Source organism: Pristiophorus japonicus, chromosome 6 (assembly GCF_044704955.1).
Source record: "Pristiophorus japonicus isolate sPriJap1 chromosome 6, sPriJap1.hap1, whole genome shotgun sequence".
Classification (NCBI taxonomy): domain Eukaryota; kingdom Metazoa; phylum Chordata; class Chondrichthyes; family Pristiophoridae; genus Pristiophorus; species Pristiophorus japonicus.
The window spans coordinates 194,588,744-194,608,982 of NC_091982.1; the positions used below are offsets into that span (position 1 = coordinate 194,588,744).

Sequence of the window (20,239 nt, forward strand, 5' to 3'; positions counted from 1 at the left end):
ACCACTAGAGGCTATATGCTAAGAACGAACTTTTTTACTTCCCTTATCTTGTAGCTGGGAGGAGCAGGAGCGTTCCTCCTGGCTCCACATTAAATCCACAGCCTGCTGACTGCCAACCCTCGCCCCCCTCTCGGTTGCTTCCCCCAACCCACCAGACACTCCAAAGGACCTCAGCCGGTGTCTGAGCAAGCTGATCTTACTGTCCCTTGGGCGAGCTGTCTCTCGGGCTGAAGCTAATCAAGTGAGGCCAACAGGCTAATTTACCATAGTCCTACTACTGGAATTATGAATGTGCTGCATGTGCTGCATTGGTTAGCGTTGCAATTTGGATGATAGTCAATTTCTAGGCTTATATACTCAGATTAGCCTTCAGCTAACAGATTCAGATCTCTGGGCAAAGATATCAAATGTAAGTTCAAAGTTTTAGAGACCTTCAAAAAAAAAAGCATGAATAAATTTATCCAAAGACACGAGAGTTAGATTTAATTATGTTATTGTAAAATCCATATATTTTTTTTAAATGTCTTTATGTTACAAACCTTATTTTGGACATTAGGAATTTCAGTTACAGAGAAAAAGTATTTTGAATGATTCAATTGTTTCATCTGCATCTTTCCACTGAGAAAATAGCTACATTTTCATGACTGGTTGTTTAGGATTTGTTATTTTGATAAGTCCTCAGTCGGTTTTCATTGATAGTTTCCCAGCCACGTTCTTTGTTTTTGATTTGTATGTTCTATACCACTTTAGTTCTGATTTTTTCACTCTTGGCAAATCAGCCTGAATGATGGCTAAAGTTTGAGGTTCGAGTAAGTGCTACAACTGTCACGGAAGGTTGTGCAAATGGAAGACATGCAGGCACCTATGTGTGAATACACAGATGTATGATACACGTTGTTAGTGTAATTACTTTTATTTACAATGTCTATCCCCATCTGTTATGCAAAGAAGATCAATTCTTTCTTCTTCAGAACAAGGAAATGCATTTTTTAAATTCTCAGTGAGCAATTACTCTCTTTATGATGCAGTGGAAGTATAGCCATTTACATGTTTACCCCAAAAAGTATGTCATTACAAAAACTCTTGATTATTAGTTGCAAAACCCTTTGTTTATCTATAAAAATTTTAACTTGAGATGTTTTCAAATATCAGAAATTGCTTGAGTTGTGGCAATGATGTATAATGTGATTTGACCTGTAATACCGAGTGTCGAAGATCCTGACATTAACCATCTGCCCCATCTCACCTGCTTTACTGAGTCGTCAAATGTCTGATCTCATAAAATTATCTTGCTGGGATAGAGTGACAAATTTGAAAACATACCAGCAGGAGTACAGTTCTAGCATTTTTTTTCAAAGACTTTGATTTATGTAGCGCCTTTCATGACCACCGGACGTCTCAAAGCACTTTGCAGCCAATGAAGTACTTTTGGAAGTGTAGTCATTGTTGTAATGCAGGAAATGCAGCAGCGAATTTGCACACAAGTAAGCTCCCACAAACAGCACTGTGATAATGACCAGGTAATCTGTTTTCTTTTTGGTTATGTTGATTGAGGGATAAATATTGGCCAGGATACCGGGGATAACTCCCCTGCTCTTCTTCGAAATAGCACCGTGGGATCTTTTACGTCCACCTGAGGGAGCAGATGGGGCCTTGGTTTAACATCACATCCGAAAGACAGCACCTCAGACAGTGCAGCACTCCCTCAGCACTGCACTGTAGTGTTAGCCTAGATTTTTTGTGCTCAAGTCCCTGGAGTAGGACTTGAACCCACAATCTGATTCAGAGGCGAGTGTGCTACCCACTGAGCCACAGCTGACACTCGATAACGGATGACAAAATAGGACAGGAAAAGGAGGTTCATTCAGTTTTAATTCACATGCTGAAAATGTAATATTGCTATTGATTGTCAAATACATTGAGGAGTGGAGTAGACGGGATCTAAATTCCCTGGAGTTTAGAAGAATGACAGGTAATCTCATTGAAATATATAAAATTCTTAGAGGGCTTGACAGGGTAGATGCCGAGAGGCTGTTTCCCTTAGCTGGAGAGGATGGGCCCAACATTGCCCAAGCTGTTTTTTCGGCGCACTGACCTGAAGCACGGCGACTTTGCGCGCTGGAAAGGGCGCCAGAAAAAAGGGGCCCCATCCTGGTCGCTCTTCGGAGTCGTGGAGTGGCGGGCAGTCTATGGGGAGGGGTGGGGGGGCGGAGCAACAGGCCAGCGCAGAAAGCACTGCAAGCACCTGCGCACATGTTCAGTGAGGGCTGTGCACATGCTCCTCGCCCCTCCCAGCGTGTCCTGTGGGCTGTGAGAAGGACCCGATGCTCGCAGCCCCTATCCCAGGTCGGAGGGACGCCCGATCTTGCCGCACCCTATCCCCGGCCGAGTGACCTCCCACACCGGCTGGCCCTCTGAGTTCCTAGGCCGAGGTAGGACTCGGTTCTATTTTTTATGTAGTGGCTACGCTTGAGACTTTTGATTGCGTGGCGGGGGGCGGGGGGGGGGGGGGAGGAGGAGGAGAGTTTTTTTGCGGGGGGGGGAGGAAAAGAGTTTGTTGGGCAGGGGGGGAGAGAGAGTGTATGGGGGGGATGGAGGGGGAGAGTTTTGGGGGGGGGGAAAAAGAGTGTTTTGGGGGTGGGGGGGAGAGAAAGAGTGTTTTGTATATCAGCATCTCTCTCTCTCTCTCTCTGGCTACCCACTGCCCCGTGACATCGCGGCCAGCAGCTCGCATTTCTCTGGTAGGATTTAATTCATTTTATTAATATTTTAATTGTTTGAGCTTTTCCTTGCAATGTTTGGTGCTTGGTTGTTGAGGTCCTCTCCAGTTCCCTTCCCTCCCCTATCCCTGCCCTAATGTTTGCCGAATGTGCACTGCTCTTTCTTCAGTGCCTGCAAAGTTTTTCAGAGCTGGCCACATACGCTGACCAAAGTCGATTTGGAGTAAGTTTTTGCTGGCCAAAGTGGCATAAATGGCCAAAACTGGCGCAAGTGTCTGGGAATGCCCTCTTTTGAAAAAAAAACTGACCTAAAAAATATCATACCTAATTGACTTACTCTGGAGCAAATTTTTGGGAGAAAATGGCATTTTTTAAACTTATTCCAGAAAAAACAGCCTACTCCAAAAAAATTGATGCAGGTCATGGCCAAAATTGGGCCTATATAAAACTAGGGATCATAGTCACAGGTTAAGGGGTCAGCCATTTAAGACTGAGATGAGGAGCAATTTCTTCATTCCAAGAGTTGTGAATTTTTGGAATTCTCTACCCCACAGGGTTGTGGATGCTCAGTCATTGTGTATATTTAAGTCTGAAATCGATAGATTTTTGGACACAAAGGATATGGGGATTGGGCAGGAAAGTGGAGTTGAGCTAGAAGATTAGCCATGATATTATTGAATGACGGAGCAGACTTAAAGGGCCATATGGCCCACTCCTGCTCCTATTTTTTATGTTCTTATGTTGTATAAAACTATACTGATCATTGTACCAAGTTGAACAGCCTTGATTCTCGAATTGCACTGTCATGTACTGCTGTCTGTCATCTGCTAAAAGTAAACGTCGAAGTGGCAGAAGTGCCTCCTGAATACAATAAAATACAAACCATTATGTATTTACCCACTTTAAACATTTCCTGCTCTTTTAAGTTTTTATGTACATCAGGAATATTTTATATTGTAATAAATCCATTGTGATAACATCAAATGACAATATGTTATGTCTGAAAGTGAAGATTGCCTTTTGTAAGTGAGAGGAAAGCACCACTAAAATGATAAATGAAGTTCTACACAAGGTTTTCCTCCTATTACTATTGAAAGCAAATTCTGATGTGCCTTTGAAAACAGTTTCAAAAGTCACATTCTCAGATATTACCTATGGTTTTTGAAAAATAATAAAGATATATTTGTTGGTTTTAATTTTTGAAAACAAGGTAGCGTATTATATTTTTTATGTCTCCTCATACATAAACCCAACATTTATCTCCCTATAAAATTAAAACAAAAACGATATGTTGATTTCCTGGCTGGTGGTAAATGTCTTCTGTCTGAGTGAGTTCAGCCAGCATACCATGAGATAAATATACTCAATTCTACCATTTATAAATGATGCAGCTAATGTTTACTGGCTCTACGCTTGTTATCCTGATATTCATCAATTTATGTAATGTCTGTTTAAACAATAATCAGTTCTGAAAAAAGAGAAAATATGTATCTATCTTTATGATTTAGAACTAAAATATTGACATATATAAATATGTCCAGTATTTCATAAGATTACATTTCATCCTTTACACCAGTTGATGTTTGATAGTTTTGTTGTTGATTGTAGGTTGCCAGATTTCCAGGTCCAGTATTGATGCTGGAAAACACAGCAGTTATGTCTCAATGGTTATAGTGTCACTCATTTTTCTTATTATAGGGATAACTTTAGTAGGTGCATTTGGTGCTCTCCTCGGATTCAGATCATTGCTCCAACTGCCCTCAAAGGTCAACTCCAAGTCACTGGTGCCTTCTAGGCCAATTACAATTCACTGCCCCCTTCCAGTATCTGTGCTGCTTCATGCAGTTGCTTGACTGCATCTGGAATTCCTCCTCCTTCAATGGGTGTGCACATCCAGGTACACCTGTACTTGGCATGTGCCCAATCAAATGAGCAGTGACCCGAACTTCTTGTTTGCTTCACTGATTCTGAACATGTGCAGAGGCCTGAGCCATATTGAGGCCAGTGTCTTTCTTCATCTTCATTTATTTCTTTCCCCACCTCCAAAATTAATGAACAAATGAGTTGAATTTTGAAAGCTTCTCAGGCAAACACCAAGGGTCTGATAGCATTGCCTTTGTTTTATTGTTGATAGAAAATGTAAAAATTGCAATTAATGACAGCGTGGAGAGAGAGAGGGAAAGAGAGAGAGAGAGGTCCACCTGCACCAATCATGAAACACTCAATTCTTTATTTGCAGAGAAGCTTACAAACCAATGTTGCCAGATCCTGGAAACTGTACCCACCCCCACACCGACTCTCCATATGTATAGCCAGCCTGTGCTCTCCCCCTCCTGCTCCAGGAATCCACCGTTCTGACGAAAAGTCATCAATCTGAAACATTAACTCTGTTTCTCACTCCACAGATGCTGCCTGACCTGCTGAGTATTTCCAGCATTTTCTCTTTTTATTTCAGATTTTCTGCATCCGCAGTATTTTGCTTTTGCTACTAAAACCAAGACTGTTTCCGATGCAGATAAACCCATCCCCCTTCCTAATACTGTTAAATACTAGATATCTACCTACCAGAGGTACATCTCTCCATGGCATCTTACTGTATATTCTTTTTTAAAGGGATATGTAAATCAACACCATTCATTGACAATTGCCACAGAATAATGGAGAGAGTAGTGGAACTCGGTACTCAAAGCACCAGTGTGATCCAGAAGATCTTGTAATCAAAATGGAATTTGACTTATTCAGTCACAGTAAATTAGTGGCCCTGGTGTTATGCCCTACATGGCATAAACCACCCCCCCCCCCCGAGAACTGCCATATCCTCTGACGCCCAGTGAGCGATGTGTATGCGATATATTAAAAGGCTTGCATATATCGCATATTTTCTGTAAGCTTCATACTTATTCCACTCACACTTTAACCATCACACATCAGTGTATCCTTTGACCTATCGTGAGCAACCCTTAAGGAAATCTGCTTCCATTTATATTTTCTCTTACAATGCAATGATGAATGACTAAATAAAGATACATTCAAATCTGGGATCTTGCCTGTGCATACGAGAAGATTACATCAGGACAGGGACAGAAGTTACAAAATAGCATTCTTATGGTGGAATTTCAAAGCAGATTTAAAAGCCTTATTTACTCATTCAAGATATGCATAATCTGTGCTTCATTTACTTTTATTTTTGAATTGGAACTCAAAAAATTGAAAATATTATGTTTCTATCCATATTACAAAATTGATCACACAATTTAGAAAAAAGTTGTGTTTTTAGACTCAATGTCGAAGTGCCATCTTTCGGATGAGACGTTAAACCGAGGCCCCATCTGCTCTCTCAGGTGGACGTAAAAGATCCTATGGCACTATTACGAAGAAGAGCAGGGGAGTTATATCTGATGTCCTGGCCAATATTTATCCTTCAACCAACATCTTTAAAAACATATTAAAATTGCAGTATCTGGTTGGTCAGACTATGGGTATTTTGAACACCTTGCTTCAGTAATACCCATTTCCATTGGATTTGAAGTAATTGTTCAGGAATATCACTTCAACTGCACTTGTGAGATTGTTTCCATTCCTTGCGCCAGCCATAATTTATGGCACCTAAGTGTCAGATTTAGTGCTAATTTGTGTTAACTTATGGGTGTTTTCATGCCCAGACCAGTCACAGTACCTAATTATCTTCTAACTTAATCATATCGGGGTGAAAAAGGTAGGTGACCTATCTGCCTCAAGTGCTTGATTTGACTTTTTATGAGCTGGCACTGTACTCAGGAAACACTAGTTACTGGTTGATGACTGGGGTCAAAGCAAGACTAAAACATAGCAGCCAGCTCATTCATTATATCTGGAAACAATAATGTCCTTTTATAAATTAAATACCCAATTTATGTGCACTTTGTAATCTTCACAATTAATAATTGAGGGTTATCCTGGTTTATTCTTCAGTCCTCGCCACAAACTTCGTTCCCGAGCCACCGACTCCATCCCCTTGCCTGGCAATTGTCTGAGGCTGAACCAGTCATTGGTGTCATATTTGACCTCAAGATGAGCTCCTGACCACATATCCATGCCATCACTAAGACCGTCTATTTCCACCTCCGTAACATCACCAGACTCCGCCCTTGTCTCAGTTTATCTGCTGTTGAAACCCTCATCCATGCCTTTGTTACCTCTAGACTTGACTATTCCAATGCAGTCCTGGCCGGTTTCCCACTTTCTACCCTCTGTAAACTTGAGGTGATTCAAAACTCTGCTGTCCAGGTCCTAACTCGCACCAAGCCCCATTCACCCATCACACCCATGCTCGCTGACTTACATTGGCACCCGGTTAAACAACATCTTGAATTTAAAATTCTCATCCTTGTTTTCAAATCCCTCCATGATGTCGCCCCCTCCCCATCTCTGTAATCTCCTCCAACCCTACAACCCTCTGAGATATCTGCGCTCCTCCAAATCTGGACTCTTCAGCATCCCCGATTTTAATCGCTCCACCGAGCCTTCAGCTGCCAAAACCCGAGGTTCTGGAATTCCCTCCCTAAACCTCTCCACATCTCTCCCTCTCCTTCTTCCTTTAAGATGCTCCTTAAAACCTACCTGTTTAACCAAGCTTTTGGCCATTTGTACTAATATCTCCTATGTGGTTCGCTGTCAAATTTTGTTTGATAACGCTCCTGTTTAGTGCCTTGGGAGGTTTTACTATATTAAAGGTGCTATATAAATACAAGTTGTTGTTTTGTGGCAATAACATGAGGACTGTTTGGTCTTATAGGTCCAAATTAGGCTTTATCTAAGGTTGAAAAAGAGCTTCCCTGATGTTCTTTCCTTATATCCTTTTTTCTTCAGGTGATCCAAAGATTTAACTGATATCGGGGCAGAAATTCAGGTTTGCGGCAGCCATTCCCAAAAAGCGAATGGCCACCGCTTTGGGGTCAACAGGCCGACCCGATCAAAATTCAGGTCGGGGATTTTTCGGCCTGGACCCCGTCCTACCCAAGTTGATGCGCCGCCAATTTAAAATAAAATAAATACTTACCCAGCCATTTTCACCTCGTTCCATCAATCTCCCGCCAGGCGATGCCCCTGGAAGGTTTCTCTGCCAGTGCACCCTCTGAAGACTGTGCGCGGCCCTGCAGCACAGTGGCCCTTAAAGGGGAGGGCCCACTGCCACGGCTGCAATGCAAACATTTTTGCTGCCTGACATCCGGCAAAATAGTGCCCTCGGGTTTGGCCCTGGCAGCCTGGCACCCCCTCTTGGGTGCCAGGCCGCTGGCCCTGCCAAAACCCTCCCCGGTGGCCCAGTGGTCAAAGTTAAAAAATGATAGAATCATTCCCTTTTAATGGAGGGAAGAGCACGTGGTGACGCTCACGTACTGTGATGTCACCACATTGATTGACAGCGGCGGAAGGCCCAAACGACCCATTTTCAGCCAGTCAGCCTGGCTTTGAGTTTAAGGCCCGCTCCCATTATGATCCATTTCCTGTAAGACTTTGAAAAAAATTCAAAGTCCTGAAAATGGATCTACTCACCGCACCAAGAGTTCCAGCAGTGAGTACCATTAAAAAATCATAGGTGTGCGAGCTTTCTGGTGCACCTGAATTTTGACCCCATCGTATCTGGGCTAACTTATTTTGTGTTTATTTCTTTACTGAGAACCATGGGGACCTCCACTCAAAAGCTTCGATCGCACATTGAAAAGTAGCAAATTTACAGAGGTTGCAGGAACTAACCTGCATCTTATGTTTTTTATACCACTAATAGACCTCTTGAGGTCATGGTAAGGTCGAGGATGCACTGTTTTACAAGGACAGGACCAGTATACCATGCAACACACAATATATTATTTCTCTGCTGAAGTGTGGCGAGTTGTTCCTTTAATATAATGCTGTACATTCTTGAAATGAATGCATGGGAGGGGGCTGGGGAGGAGAGCGGAGTGATATTATCAGTGTTCAAACATCTGAGTTACTAACACCACCCTGGCCAAAGCTACTGTGCCTGCCTCTGGGAGGCCACTACTCATGGGCCCAAGGACATGCGCTTCATGATCCTTCAGTCCCTGGGCATCTTGTCTGCCAAGAACAAGGGTGAGCCCTTCCTGTAGGGCAGAATTGTGCAGTGCGCAATAGACCACTACAATTTTGCTACTTTATCAGTATACTGTCGAATACCACACAACCTATTCAGGCAATAGAAGCACGCTACAAGCATCCCGATTGTCCTCTCCACCACTTTGAGTCATTGCGTGTGTAGTTGTACCTTTCCTGTGCTGGTGATGCAGGAAGATGATATTGGGTATGTTTCAGTGCTCTGAATTAATATGCAGGATCATCAGGTGGGCATCACAGATAAATAGCACATTTAGCAAATGGTAACCCTTCCTGTTGATGTTAGGTGACAGGTTCATCAAAAGGGATCATCTATTTTGTAGATTTATCTGACTTAGCAACTTTGGCTATCTGTCTTCCACTCCTAGAATTTATTGGTTTAGAATCTGTCCTGCAAATGATGTCAACGTTACTGAATTTAGTCGCAGAAACCAGTTCCAACTGTCACAGGACAGAGAGTGGAGAGCACCAGTTCAAACTGTCACAGGACAGAGAGTGGAGAGCACCAGTTCAAACTGTCACAGGAGCATTCAGTCGTGCCCCGGTAACTGCCCCCAAAGAAAGTGTAGTGTGAGAAATTGCACTCCGCTTCCATTGAGGGGTGGTAAGGCCAATTCTGCGGCGGGAGCAGGACTTCCATGCTGCGGCTAAAATTCCCTGCCCCAGAAGGTCACCGCCCCAAGGTGGGAGCCTGTGCGGGGAGGCAGAGGGAAGTGGAGGGGAGACGGGGGCGGGGGATGGAGGGGAGAGTGGTGGAGGTGGGGGTGGCGGAGAAACCCAGGGCGGGGGACGGGAGGGGCTACATTGCAGCGGAGGTCTGGGGGGGGGGGGGGAGCGAAGTGTGTTGGAGGGGCGGGCCTGGGGGCTCTGTGCCTCGGTGCGGGGGGTGTTCAGAGTGGGGTGGACGGGTTGACTGTGCAGATGGCGGTTGATGGATGTGGTGTGATTGGCGTCGCGGGGGCGTGGCTCCGGGGTGGCCGGGACTCGACATCCGGGGGTGTTCGGCATTTGGGAAGGATTCTGACGGGACAGGGCGGGTTGGGTGCGGGGGGAGTGTTCTCAATGTTGGGTGGGTCCGGAGCCGGGGGGGGGGGTGGCGGTGGGGGGGCATGCTCTTGGGATGGGGTGGGCTGTTTGGGGCTGGGATTGGAAGAGACTTCTTCACTCGGGGAGTTGTTGGCCTGTGGGGTTCCCTGCGCGGAGAGTTGTTGATGCCAGTTCATTGGATGTGTTCGGAGGGAGTTGGATGTGGTCCTTGCGGCTGGGGGGGGGGGTCAGGGGTTGTGGAGAGGGCGTGGGGGGGAGGTGCTGGGGTGGTTGATCAGCCATGATCTTGTTGAATGGCGGTGCAGGCTCGAAGGGCCGAATGGCCTACTCCTGCACCTATTTTCTATGTTTTTTCTATGTTTAATCTCTTATGATGGCATGCTACTACGGTCTTCTTTAGTGAATATTTCTGGGAACAAGAAATACTGCACTAATTGGGTCAATCAGGACATTTGAAGGAGAATAGACGTTTTCATCCAAATATAATCTTATGTAAATAAAACTATGGGCTCAATTTTCCCCAACCCCTTTTTTCGGCGCACTTACCCTAGATGCGTTGACTTTGTGCGCTGGAAATGGCGTGGAAAAAATGTGCCCCCATCCTGGCCGTTCTGCCGAGTGTCCCGGGTCCTGGTGCGGCATATATAGTGCAGTGGGGAGCGGAGCTAAAGCCCTGCGCCGAAAACAGAGCCGGCAGCTACCCGCATGCGCAGTGATGCCAGGTCCCGATGTGCGTGCATGCTCAGTAGCGTTGAAACTTGGCACTCGGGCAGCATCTCTTCCTCTCCCTCCCACTCCCACCGATGCCGTGTTCAGTCGCTCTGCTTCCGCACCCCCCCTCCACCCCCGTTCATTTGCAGCCACCCCTAGCCCTGGACTCCTGGTGCGCGTCTTGCTGCCCCTTTCCCAGTCCAAATGGCCTCACGCACACGCCGGTCCGCTGCCTTCCCGGGCTGACTTTAAAGATTAAGGTAGGATTTACTTGATTTCTATTCGTATTTCAATTGTTTGAGCTTTTGCTTGCAATGTTGGTGCTTGGTTGCTTAGTTTCAGGTCCTCTCCGGTTCCCTTCCCTCCCCTATCCCTGGCCTAATGTCCGCCGATGTACTAATGTGCGCTGCTTTCTTAACTGCCCGCAAGATTTTTCAGAGCTGGCCACAATCCACCTAAGTCGATTTGGAGTAAGCTTTAGCTGGCCAAAGTGGTATAAATGGCCAAAACTGGCGCAAATGTCTGGGAACGCCCCCTTTTGAAAAAAAAACTCAACTAAAAAAAATCGTACCTAACTGATTTACTCTGGAGCAAGTTTATTGGGGAAAGTGCCGTTTTTTTTAAACTTACACCAGAAAAACAACTTACTCCAAAAAAATTGGAGCAAGTCATGGCCAAAATTGAGCCCTATGAAACTAAAGGCTGCATTACTGGATAGCTGTTATGCCATAAATGCTAAATTAGTGATGACTACAAAAATGTAATTTGGTATTAAACTAAAATAGCATTTTTTAATGAAAATACTTTATTAACTTTGTGTTCATATTGGGGCTGAATTTGCAGCTCCTACGGGCATGTACGAGGTGCACACGAACCCATAGGGGCCCCACTAGTTCCGAGTTTAGATATGTGCTGCCCATGCGCCAAAACCCGGAACTTGTGATCTGTCAAGAATCCTTTTGACAGATCGCATGCATCCGACAGAAAAGGGCCTCCGTGGGCGAAAAGTTGGGCTATGTTCCCAACTTCTGCCCAATGAATGCTCTTCAAATTCTTACACTGGTAAAAAGAGTTTTAAAAAATAGAAAAATAACATTTTATCACTCATTTATATATTAAAAACCCTGCCCATTAAGGTAAGTTTATTTTAAGCCCTGCTAAAACATATATAAAACAATTTAAAAAAATGCTGTATAAAATATTTAATTAAATTGCAGTTTAATTAATTTTAAATATGTAACGTGTTTTTTTATTTATTTAATGTGTTTGTGTGTTTTTGGGGGTATTCCCATTCATACTTATGGCAGCTCTGTAGAAATGGAACTCACCATAAGTATGAATGGGGATCCCCCTACTTTCATTGGTTGGGCCGGCCAACATGATCCCAGGGGCGCTTGCGAAGCGCCTATGGTCCTGGGATACGTGGGCCTCTACGCAGGCCTACGCGTAGAGGCCCAGGACCGCACGTTGCCAAACTACCAGCAGGTAAGTTCGTAGACTTTTTGCAGGTCGGAGGCATCCGCCCGCGGAAGCCTCCGATCACAAAATGTGGGCCATTGTTTTCAATAAACTTATTAGGATTTTTTTCCTAGTGTAAAAAAAACTTAATCCCGGAATATTTTTAATTTACCTTACCTTATACAATAAAGGTGCCTGTCCAAGCTTAATTAGTGCAATTTTTTTGGTAACATTGGTACTTGATTGAAGTCGGAGCAGATCATCAGTTGTTCCATACTGTACATCTATGATTTCCGCCTGAAAAATCAGAAGGCAGAAAGTGTTTTCAACATTCATTAAACAGTTTCTGCTGTTGCAGTTGCTAGCATAGCCCATTAATTGTCTAGTTATCACTAACTCAGTCAAAACAGGTACAGGTATTAGTTGAATATTCAAGCTTTATGAATAGTGAAAAATATTAAAGGAATTAAACATGTGAAAGTTCCATGGAAAAAGAAAAATGTCAGAAATGTTCTATCTAATTAGGAAATGAAACTGCAACTTTTTTTATTAACCATTTAGCATTACTACAGGTCCCTGTTTATTTGCAACTTGCTTAATTGCAATTTCCATTTTAATGCGACCATTTCTAAAGTCCTGTTTTTCCCCTATACTTTTAATTGTGAAAAGTTCACTTTATTGCAATTTCACTTATTGCATATCCTGTTTCTATGCAAGTGTACCATGCAGAAATTCCACTTGAATGAGATTTGTCACCTTTGAACCTGAAGGACGGGGAAAAAATGAGAACCGGGATAAAAAATTAACACATGAAAGTAAGTTGGCCAATGTTGGTGAAGCGCTGCTTAGGTAGTTTAATCATAAAAAAGATCAGAAAATCCTGCTGCCTGTTGAAAGCTAAAGCGAATTAACTTGGAGTGGAAAATGAGATACAACATAGTTTACAAAAAGCTGCGTGATGAAAAAGTGGGCAGTGATAAACCCACTGCTAATGCATGGACTAAGGAAGTGTTGCCGGGTTTGTTAGCAGAGTATCCACCCGACTGTGTTTACAATTTGCAAGAACAGATTTTTCTACCGTGCCTGCCTGATCATACCTACGCAAAAAAAGAGAAAAGGTGAGTGTTGGTAAAAAGAAAAAACAACGCCCTGGATTGGTGTTGTGAGATAACCAAACTGGCTTGAACAAAGTGAAACTTCCCATGATCGAGAAAAGTAATTAAGTTGCCTTCCATTGTGTTCAAACAAATTTCACAAAGGGAAAACTTTCAAGATCAAAATGCATAAAACAAATAAAGTCACAGTGGCAAAATATTTGTCGCCTTTCTGAAATAATTTTGTATATTTTGCAACAGAAAGAAATGGAAGATGAGCATTACAATTCTAATTTTGAATTAAGGCAGGTGCCAGCCATGGCTCAGTGGTAGCATGCTTACCTCTTCAACGAGTAGGTTGTAGGTTCAAGCCTTTCTGCATACTTTGAGAACAAAATCTAGACCAACACCAGAGCAGTACTGAGGGAGTGCAGCACTGTCGGAGGTGCCGTCTTTTGGATGAGACATTAAACTGAGGTCCCATCTGCCCTCCCATGTGGACATACAATATCCCATGGCACTGTTCGAACAATGCCAGGAGAGTTCTCTCAACACCACATAAACAATTGAATTGGTCATTTATCTCATTGCTGGGTTTGGGACCTTGCTGTGCACAAATTGGTTGTCACGTTTCCATACATTACAATGATGTCTACACTTCAAAATACTTCATTGGTTGCGAAGCAAATTGGGATGTCCTGAGGTTGTGAAAGGCGCTATATAAGAAAGTAAGTTCTTTCTTTTAATTTGCTTCCATTTTAAAGGAACATAGAATATCTATATTCCGTGCAATTTAATTAAATAACTCTGCTCCTGACAATGTACAGTGGGGGGCATTAACTTCACAGTAAGAATCAGATCATTAAATTGTTAATTGTGTGTGGGTTTGGCAAGCACTATCAGCCACCAAGGAGCCATTAGAGCTATTAAGAACCTTTTTAGTCAGCTAATCTATTTGTTTATTGGTGAGGAGACAAATCCCTCTGTATTTATATCTTCCCCTTACCTTGGCCTTCTTGGGCTATACACCAACTGTGGCTGACCAACTGCCACACCTTTTGCATCAGCACCCTAAATTAGCTGCTATCACACGCATAACAGTGTCGAGTGATGACTGTCCAGCTGAATGCCCCTTTCCCTTTCCCAGAAAACTGGCCAAGTTTGCTCAGCATTTCCTCACAGTGGCATGACTGAGATTGAAAATTCATCAAATTGTTGCCACAAACCCACTTTGTGGTACTGGCCACGATTTCTCTAACATAACATCCAGTTAGAACAACTTTTGATTTCTGTCTGCTCTGGGATTATTGTGATTGTATCAGGTCAGCAGTTTTTGCCATGCAAATGAATACACAAAAGATGCATCTTACACCATTAGACCACAAAGGATATATCCCTCCATGCAAATAAATTAGTGGTATAAATTCTGCACCCATAACCTACTTTGTTTATTACTTCAGTTTGCACGAGAGTAGTACATCACTGATATGCTGAATTTGAAACCGGTTTACATAATATTGGCTGGTATTATCCCCTATTATTGTTTTCAAGCTTTATTCAAACACTGCTGTACATACCAATTCATTTAATCAATGATAAAAATTATAAAAGGGGAAGTAATTAGCCAGGAGCAGCAAAGGGGCATCTAGTCAGTTTTAACAGCTGGGCCTCATTAGCTTGCCGCTGGCTGGCTTCCTGACCAAAGCGGCTTAGAAGTCGGCAGGAAAAGCTACCCAGCCATTAAAATGGGAAGGTAGAAGAACACTGTCGGGAACCAGAGGGAATCATCTCCGGCAATAAGGTAAGTCTTTAGGAGTGTATATTCAAAGGGATCGCAGTCGAGGAAGGAGGAGGGAAACTTGGGGCACAGGAGGCCCCAGGTTTCCCTGTGCATTCGTGCTCCTCCTGGCCCACAAGGAAACTTAAAATATATATATTTTTTAAAATGCCTTTTGTTGCCCTGGATCCACAGCCCGACAGCGTTGACTTCACAGGGAAGCCGCTACTGCTCCCCCATTTAAGCCTCAGGTTAATACTGCAGTCGGGTCCCAATGACATCATCAAAGCCCAATCTGCATATTTTACAAAGGGCTTTGTGAAGCCAGTGGATAAGTCCTCCGTTCTGTTTTAACTGCCCCACACACGGCTTCCAACGGGCAGGGGAGGTTAAAAGTCAATGTTGGGTTAATGGCTATCTTGAAGTAAAACAAAATAGAAATTCAAAATTAGTTAGATTGCCATGTCAGTGTTCGTAAGTAATGTCAATCCATCATGCAGCAAAAAATGTCAGTCATCTTTCCAACGCAGTAAATTAAGACTTTTAAAATAATTTTCAAATAACTTTTAGCTATGTCATTTCTTAAATCCTTTGGTGTCGTCCTCGATCTATGGAGTGTACTAATATTTAATATTGCTGAGCATTATAATGAGCTCTGTGGCATTGTTCTAACATGTTACTAAGAGCCCTGAGGAAACATTAATCTTCACATTCAGTGGTAATATTTAACAGAATATTTCAGAACATGAAACTGAACTTTTTAATTAGCTTTATTATCTGAACTGCCTGCATTTCCATTCCAAGGACAGCTTTAAAGAAACATTGCACTAATGTTAAGAGTTTGAGATTTCTTTAAATACTTAACAATTTTACTATTAAATTAGCTGAAATCTGCTCCATCAGATTTGTAAAACTAGCTGCAGTTCATTCAACTGAAATGGATATACATAAACTGAAAGTAATAAATGGGCAATATTTTAAGAGTATATGAAAACTCTTCATTATTGTAAGTTGTAAATGTAGTTATATTCTAAATTACTTAACTCTATAGAGGGGCCTTGATTAGTTATCAGAGATATTTTAACCAGAATTTCTTCAGCACCAAAAGGCAAGTACTGATAAGTCACATGCATGGTGTACTCCATTCTACTCAAGATATGCAATTTGCCATTTACACAGCTCAAGATCTGAGATACTTGACAGATTAATGTCAACTCTTCCATCACCAGTATTGCCCATCCTGCTCTCAAATATCAGTGTGTTTGCCATGGTGTGTTTACAATGTATCCAGTATATTTTTCGAACAGACAAGCTTCCCTCACCTGCAGTAACCATTTATAAAATTGGCCCTCTAACATCTACTGCAGATATATATATTAAAAGTTAGCATGAACTTGTACATTTATGCATTTGTACTTCTACACGACTCCTTTAGCTCTGTGCAAGAATAGAATGCAGGAGTGATGTAACTATCTGGAAGCCTATGTCAACAAAGGCCCCCAGAGCCAAGAGTGCAGCTGTCCATGGCAGCAGTGTCAGCAGAGGCTCCACCATGGCGGGCGCCATTGTCGTGTTCATGGAGTTGACCACTCTCTCCATGTTAGACAGAATGGTCTCCATGCACTACACAAAGCCCCAACACGAGTTGTAACTGGTGTTCTCCATTCACTGAGTCATGCAGGCTCGCTAGCAGGCTACCCCATGCACCTAGCATTTCCTGGTGTATGTCCATCAGCCTTCTTCAGTAGCCTGGGCCCTTGAAGTCTTCATCTGAGTCCTCTGTAGCAGAGTTAGTATGTGATCTCACCCTCTGGCGAGCTAGCACCTGTGGCATTCTACCCCTCTATCCTACCTTCTGCACACCTGTGGTCGGTGACTCAACATGTGAAGACCCCTCCTGTAGACTACCCTCTAAAATACACGTGGTGCCATTCTCTGAGCTGGTGCTTGCTAAGTTTGGAACGAGAGATGCTGCATCTTCAGGAAGGCTGGTCTCCTTTTCCTGAAGTAGCACAATGGTGTTGATACTTTCAGGACCTGAAATGAAAGAGAGAGACAGGGGTTAGCTTTGAGTGTGAAGGGAGAGCAGAGAGAGATGGGTTGCTACTGACTGCAGCTAAAGTTTGTTATGCATGTGTGTAGGGTGAAATAGAAGAAGGGAAAAAGAGCATAAATTGTGACGAAATCCTGTGACACATCTCCTCCAGCGTTGCCACTCACCATGGCCATGACTGCCCCTGTTCGTGTTGATCAGCATCTTACCTTGGACAGGGGGCAGGATGTGGGGATTGGCTCCAGTCGCAGTCTCCGGCCGCATGTTGTGTGCGGCCGGCTCCTGCATGAAAGAAGGGATTTTGTTAGTGACAGCATTCTGAAGTGTTGAGAATGTGCAAATCATGATTGAATAGTTCATATGTTGTGTGAAAGATGTGAGGAAGTGAGTTGTGAGTGTAGGAAGTGCAGAGTGTGTTCGCAGGATGAGAAGGAGCTGGAGTAGTGTGGTGCAGTGATGGTAGGAGAGTGAAAGGAAGTGGGGAAGGGGAGTATTGAGAGTTATCACGCTTCATGTGGTGAAGGTGTGAGCACAGAGTAAAAGAGCAGTATTCTTACCTTGTCAACTCTATGAGGTCATTGAACTTCTTTTGGCATTGTAGCTATGTCCTGGGAGCTAAGCCACTGGCATTAACTTCTTCCCACTGGTGATGTTGATGTTGCCTGGAGGGTTTACTCACCCCCGGGGGAGGGAGGCGGGTATGGGGAGGGAGAAAACAGGATCTCCCTCATCCTGTCTACGATCTGGACCAGGGCCTCTTAAGCGTCACCAGAGAATCTTCAAATCTTGCAGCCATTCCCTACTATCTGAAGCCAGAGTGCATCTCTCCTTTAAGAGGTGCTGGCTACCTTGAAATAGCATCAGTTAAGCCCGATTTCTGCCCTGACCCCTAAACAATGTATACAGGGTACCACTGGCTGCACACATGATAATTATAATGAGGTGTAGCACCAATTGAACATGGTTGGAATTTCTGGGCCTTAGACTGGATTAGAAAGGGAATAATACTTTGTTTACATTTGTGTTTATGCTGCTTGCCTTTGAACCATGTCTCAATTATCAATTGTTGTTCTCAATTGTTTGTCTTGCTTTATAATAATTAGATATCTGTAATGGATTCAAAATATTACTTTTCATCAACGAACACACATATTAACATTTGCTCATGCTCCCCTCTCCCCAGTTGTAAAAGTATAATCTCTGATGGATGCATTCTAGTCAAACACGTCAAATCAGCCACAAGCACTGAAAGGTCCCCTAAATTATTGTTTCACAGTTAGAAATGGGAGTCATGATATAATTGTAAATACAACTGTGGCCAGGCAGCAGGGCTTCACCTACAGAAACTCTATGAAACAATCACAAATATTTTCCTCTGCTGATATTAACTGTACAAATTAAATGCTTTAATTTGGCATTGACAGTATGTGGGTATCTGTGCAGAACACTCGCTGGTGTACACTGCAATGAAGTGCCAGCCATTGTTGTTGGAGGAGGATAATAAATAAATCACAGAATATTAATGAACCATCCAATTCGCCCAGCAAGGCAGTCAGATGGCTGGATTCCTGCATATTAACCAAATAATTTCTGCAATGTCCTAAAGGAGAAGAATACAACTGGTCTCTTATTGGACAATCACAAGGATGCATTGATAGCAGTCAAACGGTACTCTAATCTTGACTGCACAACATTTCTTGGTAATAAATCCTCCCAATTGCACAAGGAGTTTGCATGGACACCCAGCACAACACTGGAATACAAACAAAATAAAAATGTTGTCAAGGTGATCCAGTGGGACCAGTGATTTAATTTAGGATGCTAAAGTGAGTGCTTTTGACCTTTGAAATGAAATGAATTGGAACACTGAGTATGCTGTTAATGGACTTTCTCCTGTTCACCCATTGCCATGGTTTATTGTAAATTCATAACTGCAGGCCACATTCATAAACATAACAGGCCGTCATATCTATAAACCGAGAATTGTGCGATAGACTATACCGCTAACCGAACACATCCTAAATCATCATATTTTCGAGTACAGCTCCTGCAACCCCATCTCAAAAAAATTAAGTGATTTTTATTCTTATAGTATGCCTTTCTTAAACCTGTTACTGGGGAGACAACAACAACCCACCTCACAACATGTGTGATGAAATAGGTTTGCAAGTAGCTTTCTAAAACCTTATATATTCTGCTTGGATTAAAAGGACAGCCACCATCCAAAACAAGATCAAATTGTTTCATCTCTTTCACAGTACTCTCATATACTCATATGAAATGAGGAAGGCACAAGGGTAGGGGTGAGGGGAAGGGGGAAAGCAAGAGGTGCATGTTAACACCATGTGCAGCTTGTAAATCAGAACAGATTGTGGAATGAGGGGGAAGCGGGATGTGAGGAGGAGGATAACGTATGAAGTGCGTCTATCCTCCCAGTGGATTTGCAGGATCTTGCGGAGGCAGCGCTGTTGGTACTTCTCTGGCGCTTTGAGGTGTCTGCTATATATAGTCCACATCTCTGAGCCATACTGGAGGGCACATATCACTACTGCCCTGTAGACCATCAGCTTGGTGCCAGATTTGAGGTCCTGGTCTTCAAACACTCTCCTCCTCAGGCGACCAAAGGCTGCGCTGGCGCACTGGAGGCAGTGTTGGACCTCATCATCGATGTCTGCCCTTGCTGATAGTAGACTCCCGAGGTATGGGAAATGGTCCACGTCGTCCAAGGCCGAGCCGTGGATTTTGATGACTCACCAACGTCAGTGTTCTCACTCAGGCCAAGATCCCCAGCATCGAAGCACTGACCATACTCGACCAGCTCCGTTGGGCAGGCCACATCGTCCGCATGCCCGACACGAGACTCTCGAAGTGCTCTACTCGGAACTCCTAGCGAGCCCCAGGTGGGCAGAGGAAACGCTTCAAGGACACCCTCAAAGCCTCCTTGATAAAGTGTAACATCCCCACCGACACCTGGAAATCCCTGGCCCAAGACCGCCCAAAGTGGAGGAAGAGCATCCGGGAGGGCGCTGAGCACCTCGAGTCTCGTCGCTGAGAGCATGCAGGAACCAAACGCAGACAGCGGAAGGAGTGTGCGGCAAACCAGGCTCCCCAGCCACCCTTTCCTTCAACCACTGTCTGTCTCACGTATTACAGAGATAGTAATTCCCGCATTGGACTGTACAGCCAGCTCAGAACTCACTTTTAGAAGCAAGTCTTTCGAGGGACTGCCTATAATGAACATATGAAGATAACGGCATCTTGTATTCTT

At 43.6% G+C, this 20,239-nt stretch overlaps 1 protein-coding gene across 1 annotated transcript in view; it reads right to left on the reverse strand.

Annotated features, from left to right (window-relative positions):
• Window positions 1-20,239, reverse strand: part of LOC139266239 (inactive N-acetylated-alpha-linked acidic dipeptidase-like protein 2) — a 795,403-nt gene that overhangs the window by 602,833 nt on the left and 172,331 nt on the right. The window contains exon 4 of the mRNA XM_070884068.1: window positions 12,225-12,344. Coding sequence (XP_070740169.1) covers window positions 12,225-12,344 — 120 coding nt within the window. The remainder of the gene's footprint in view (window positions 1-12,224; window positions 12,345-20,239) is intronic.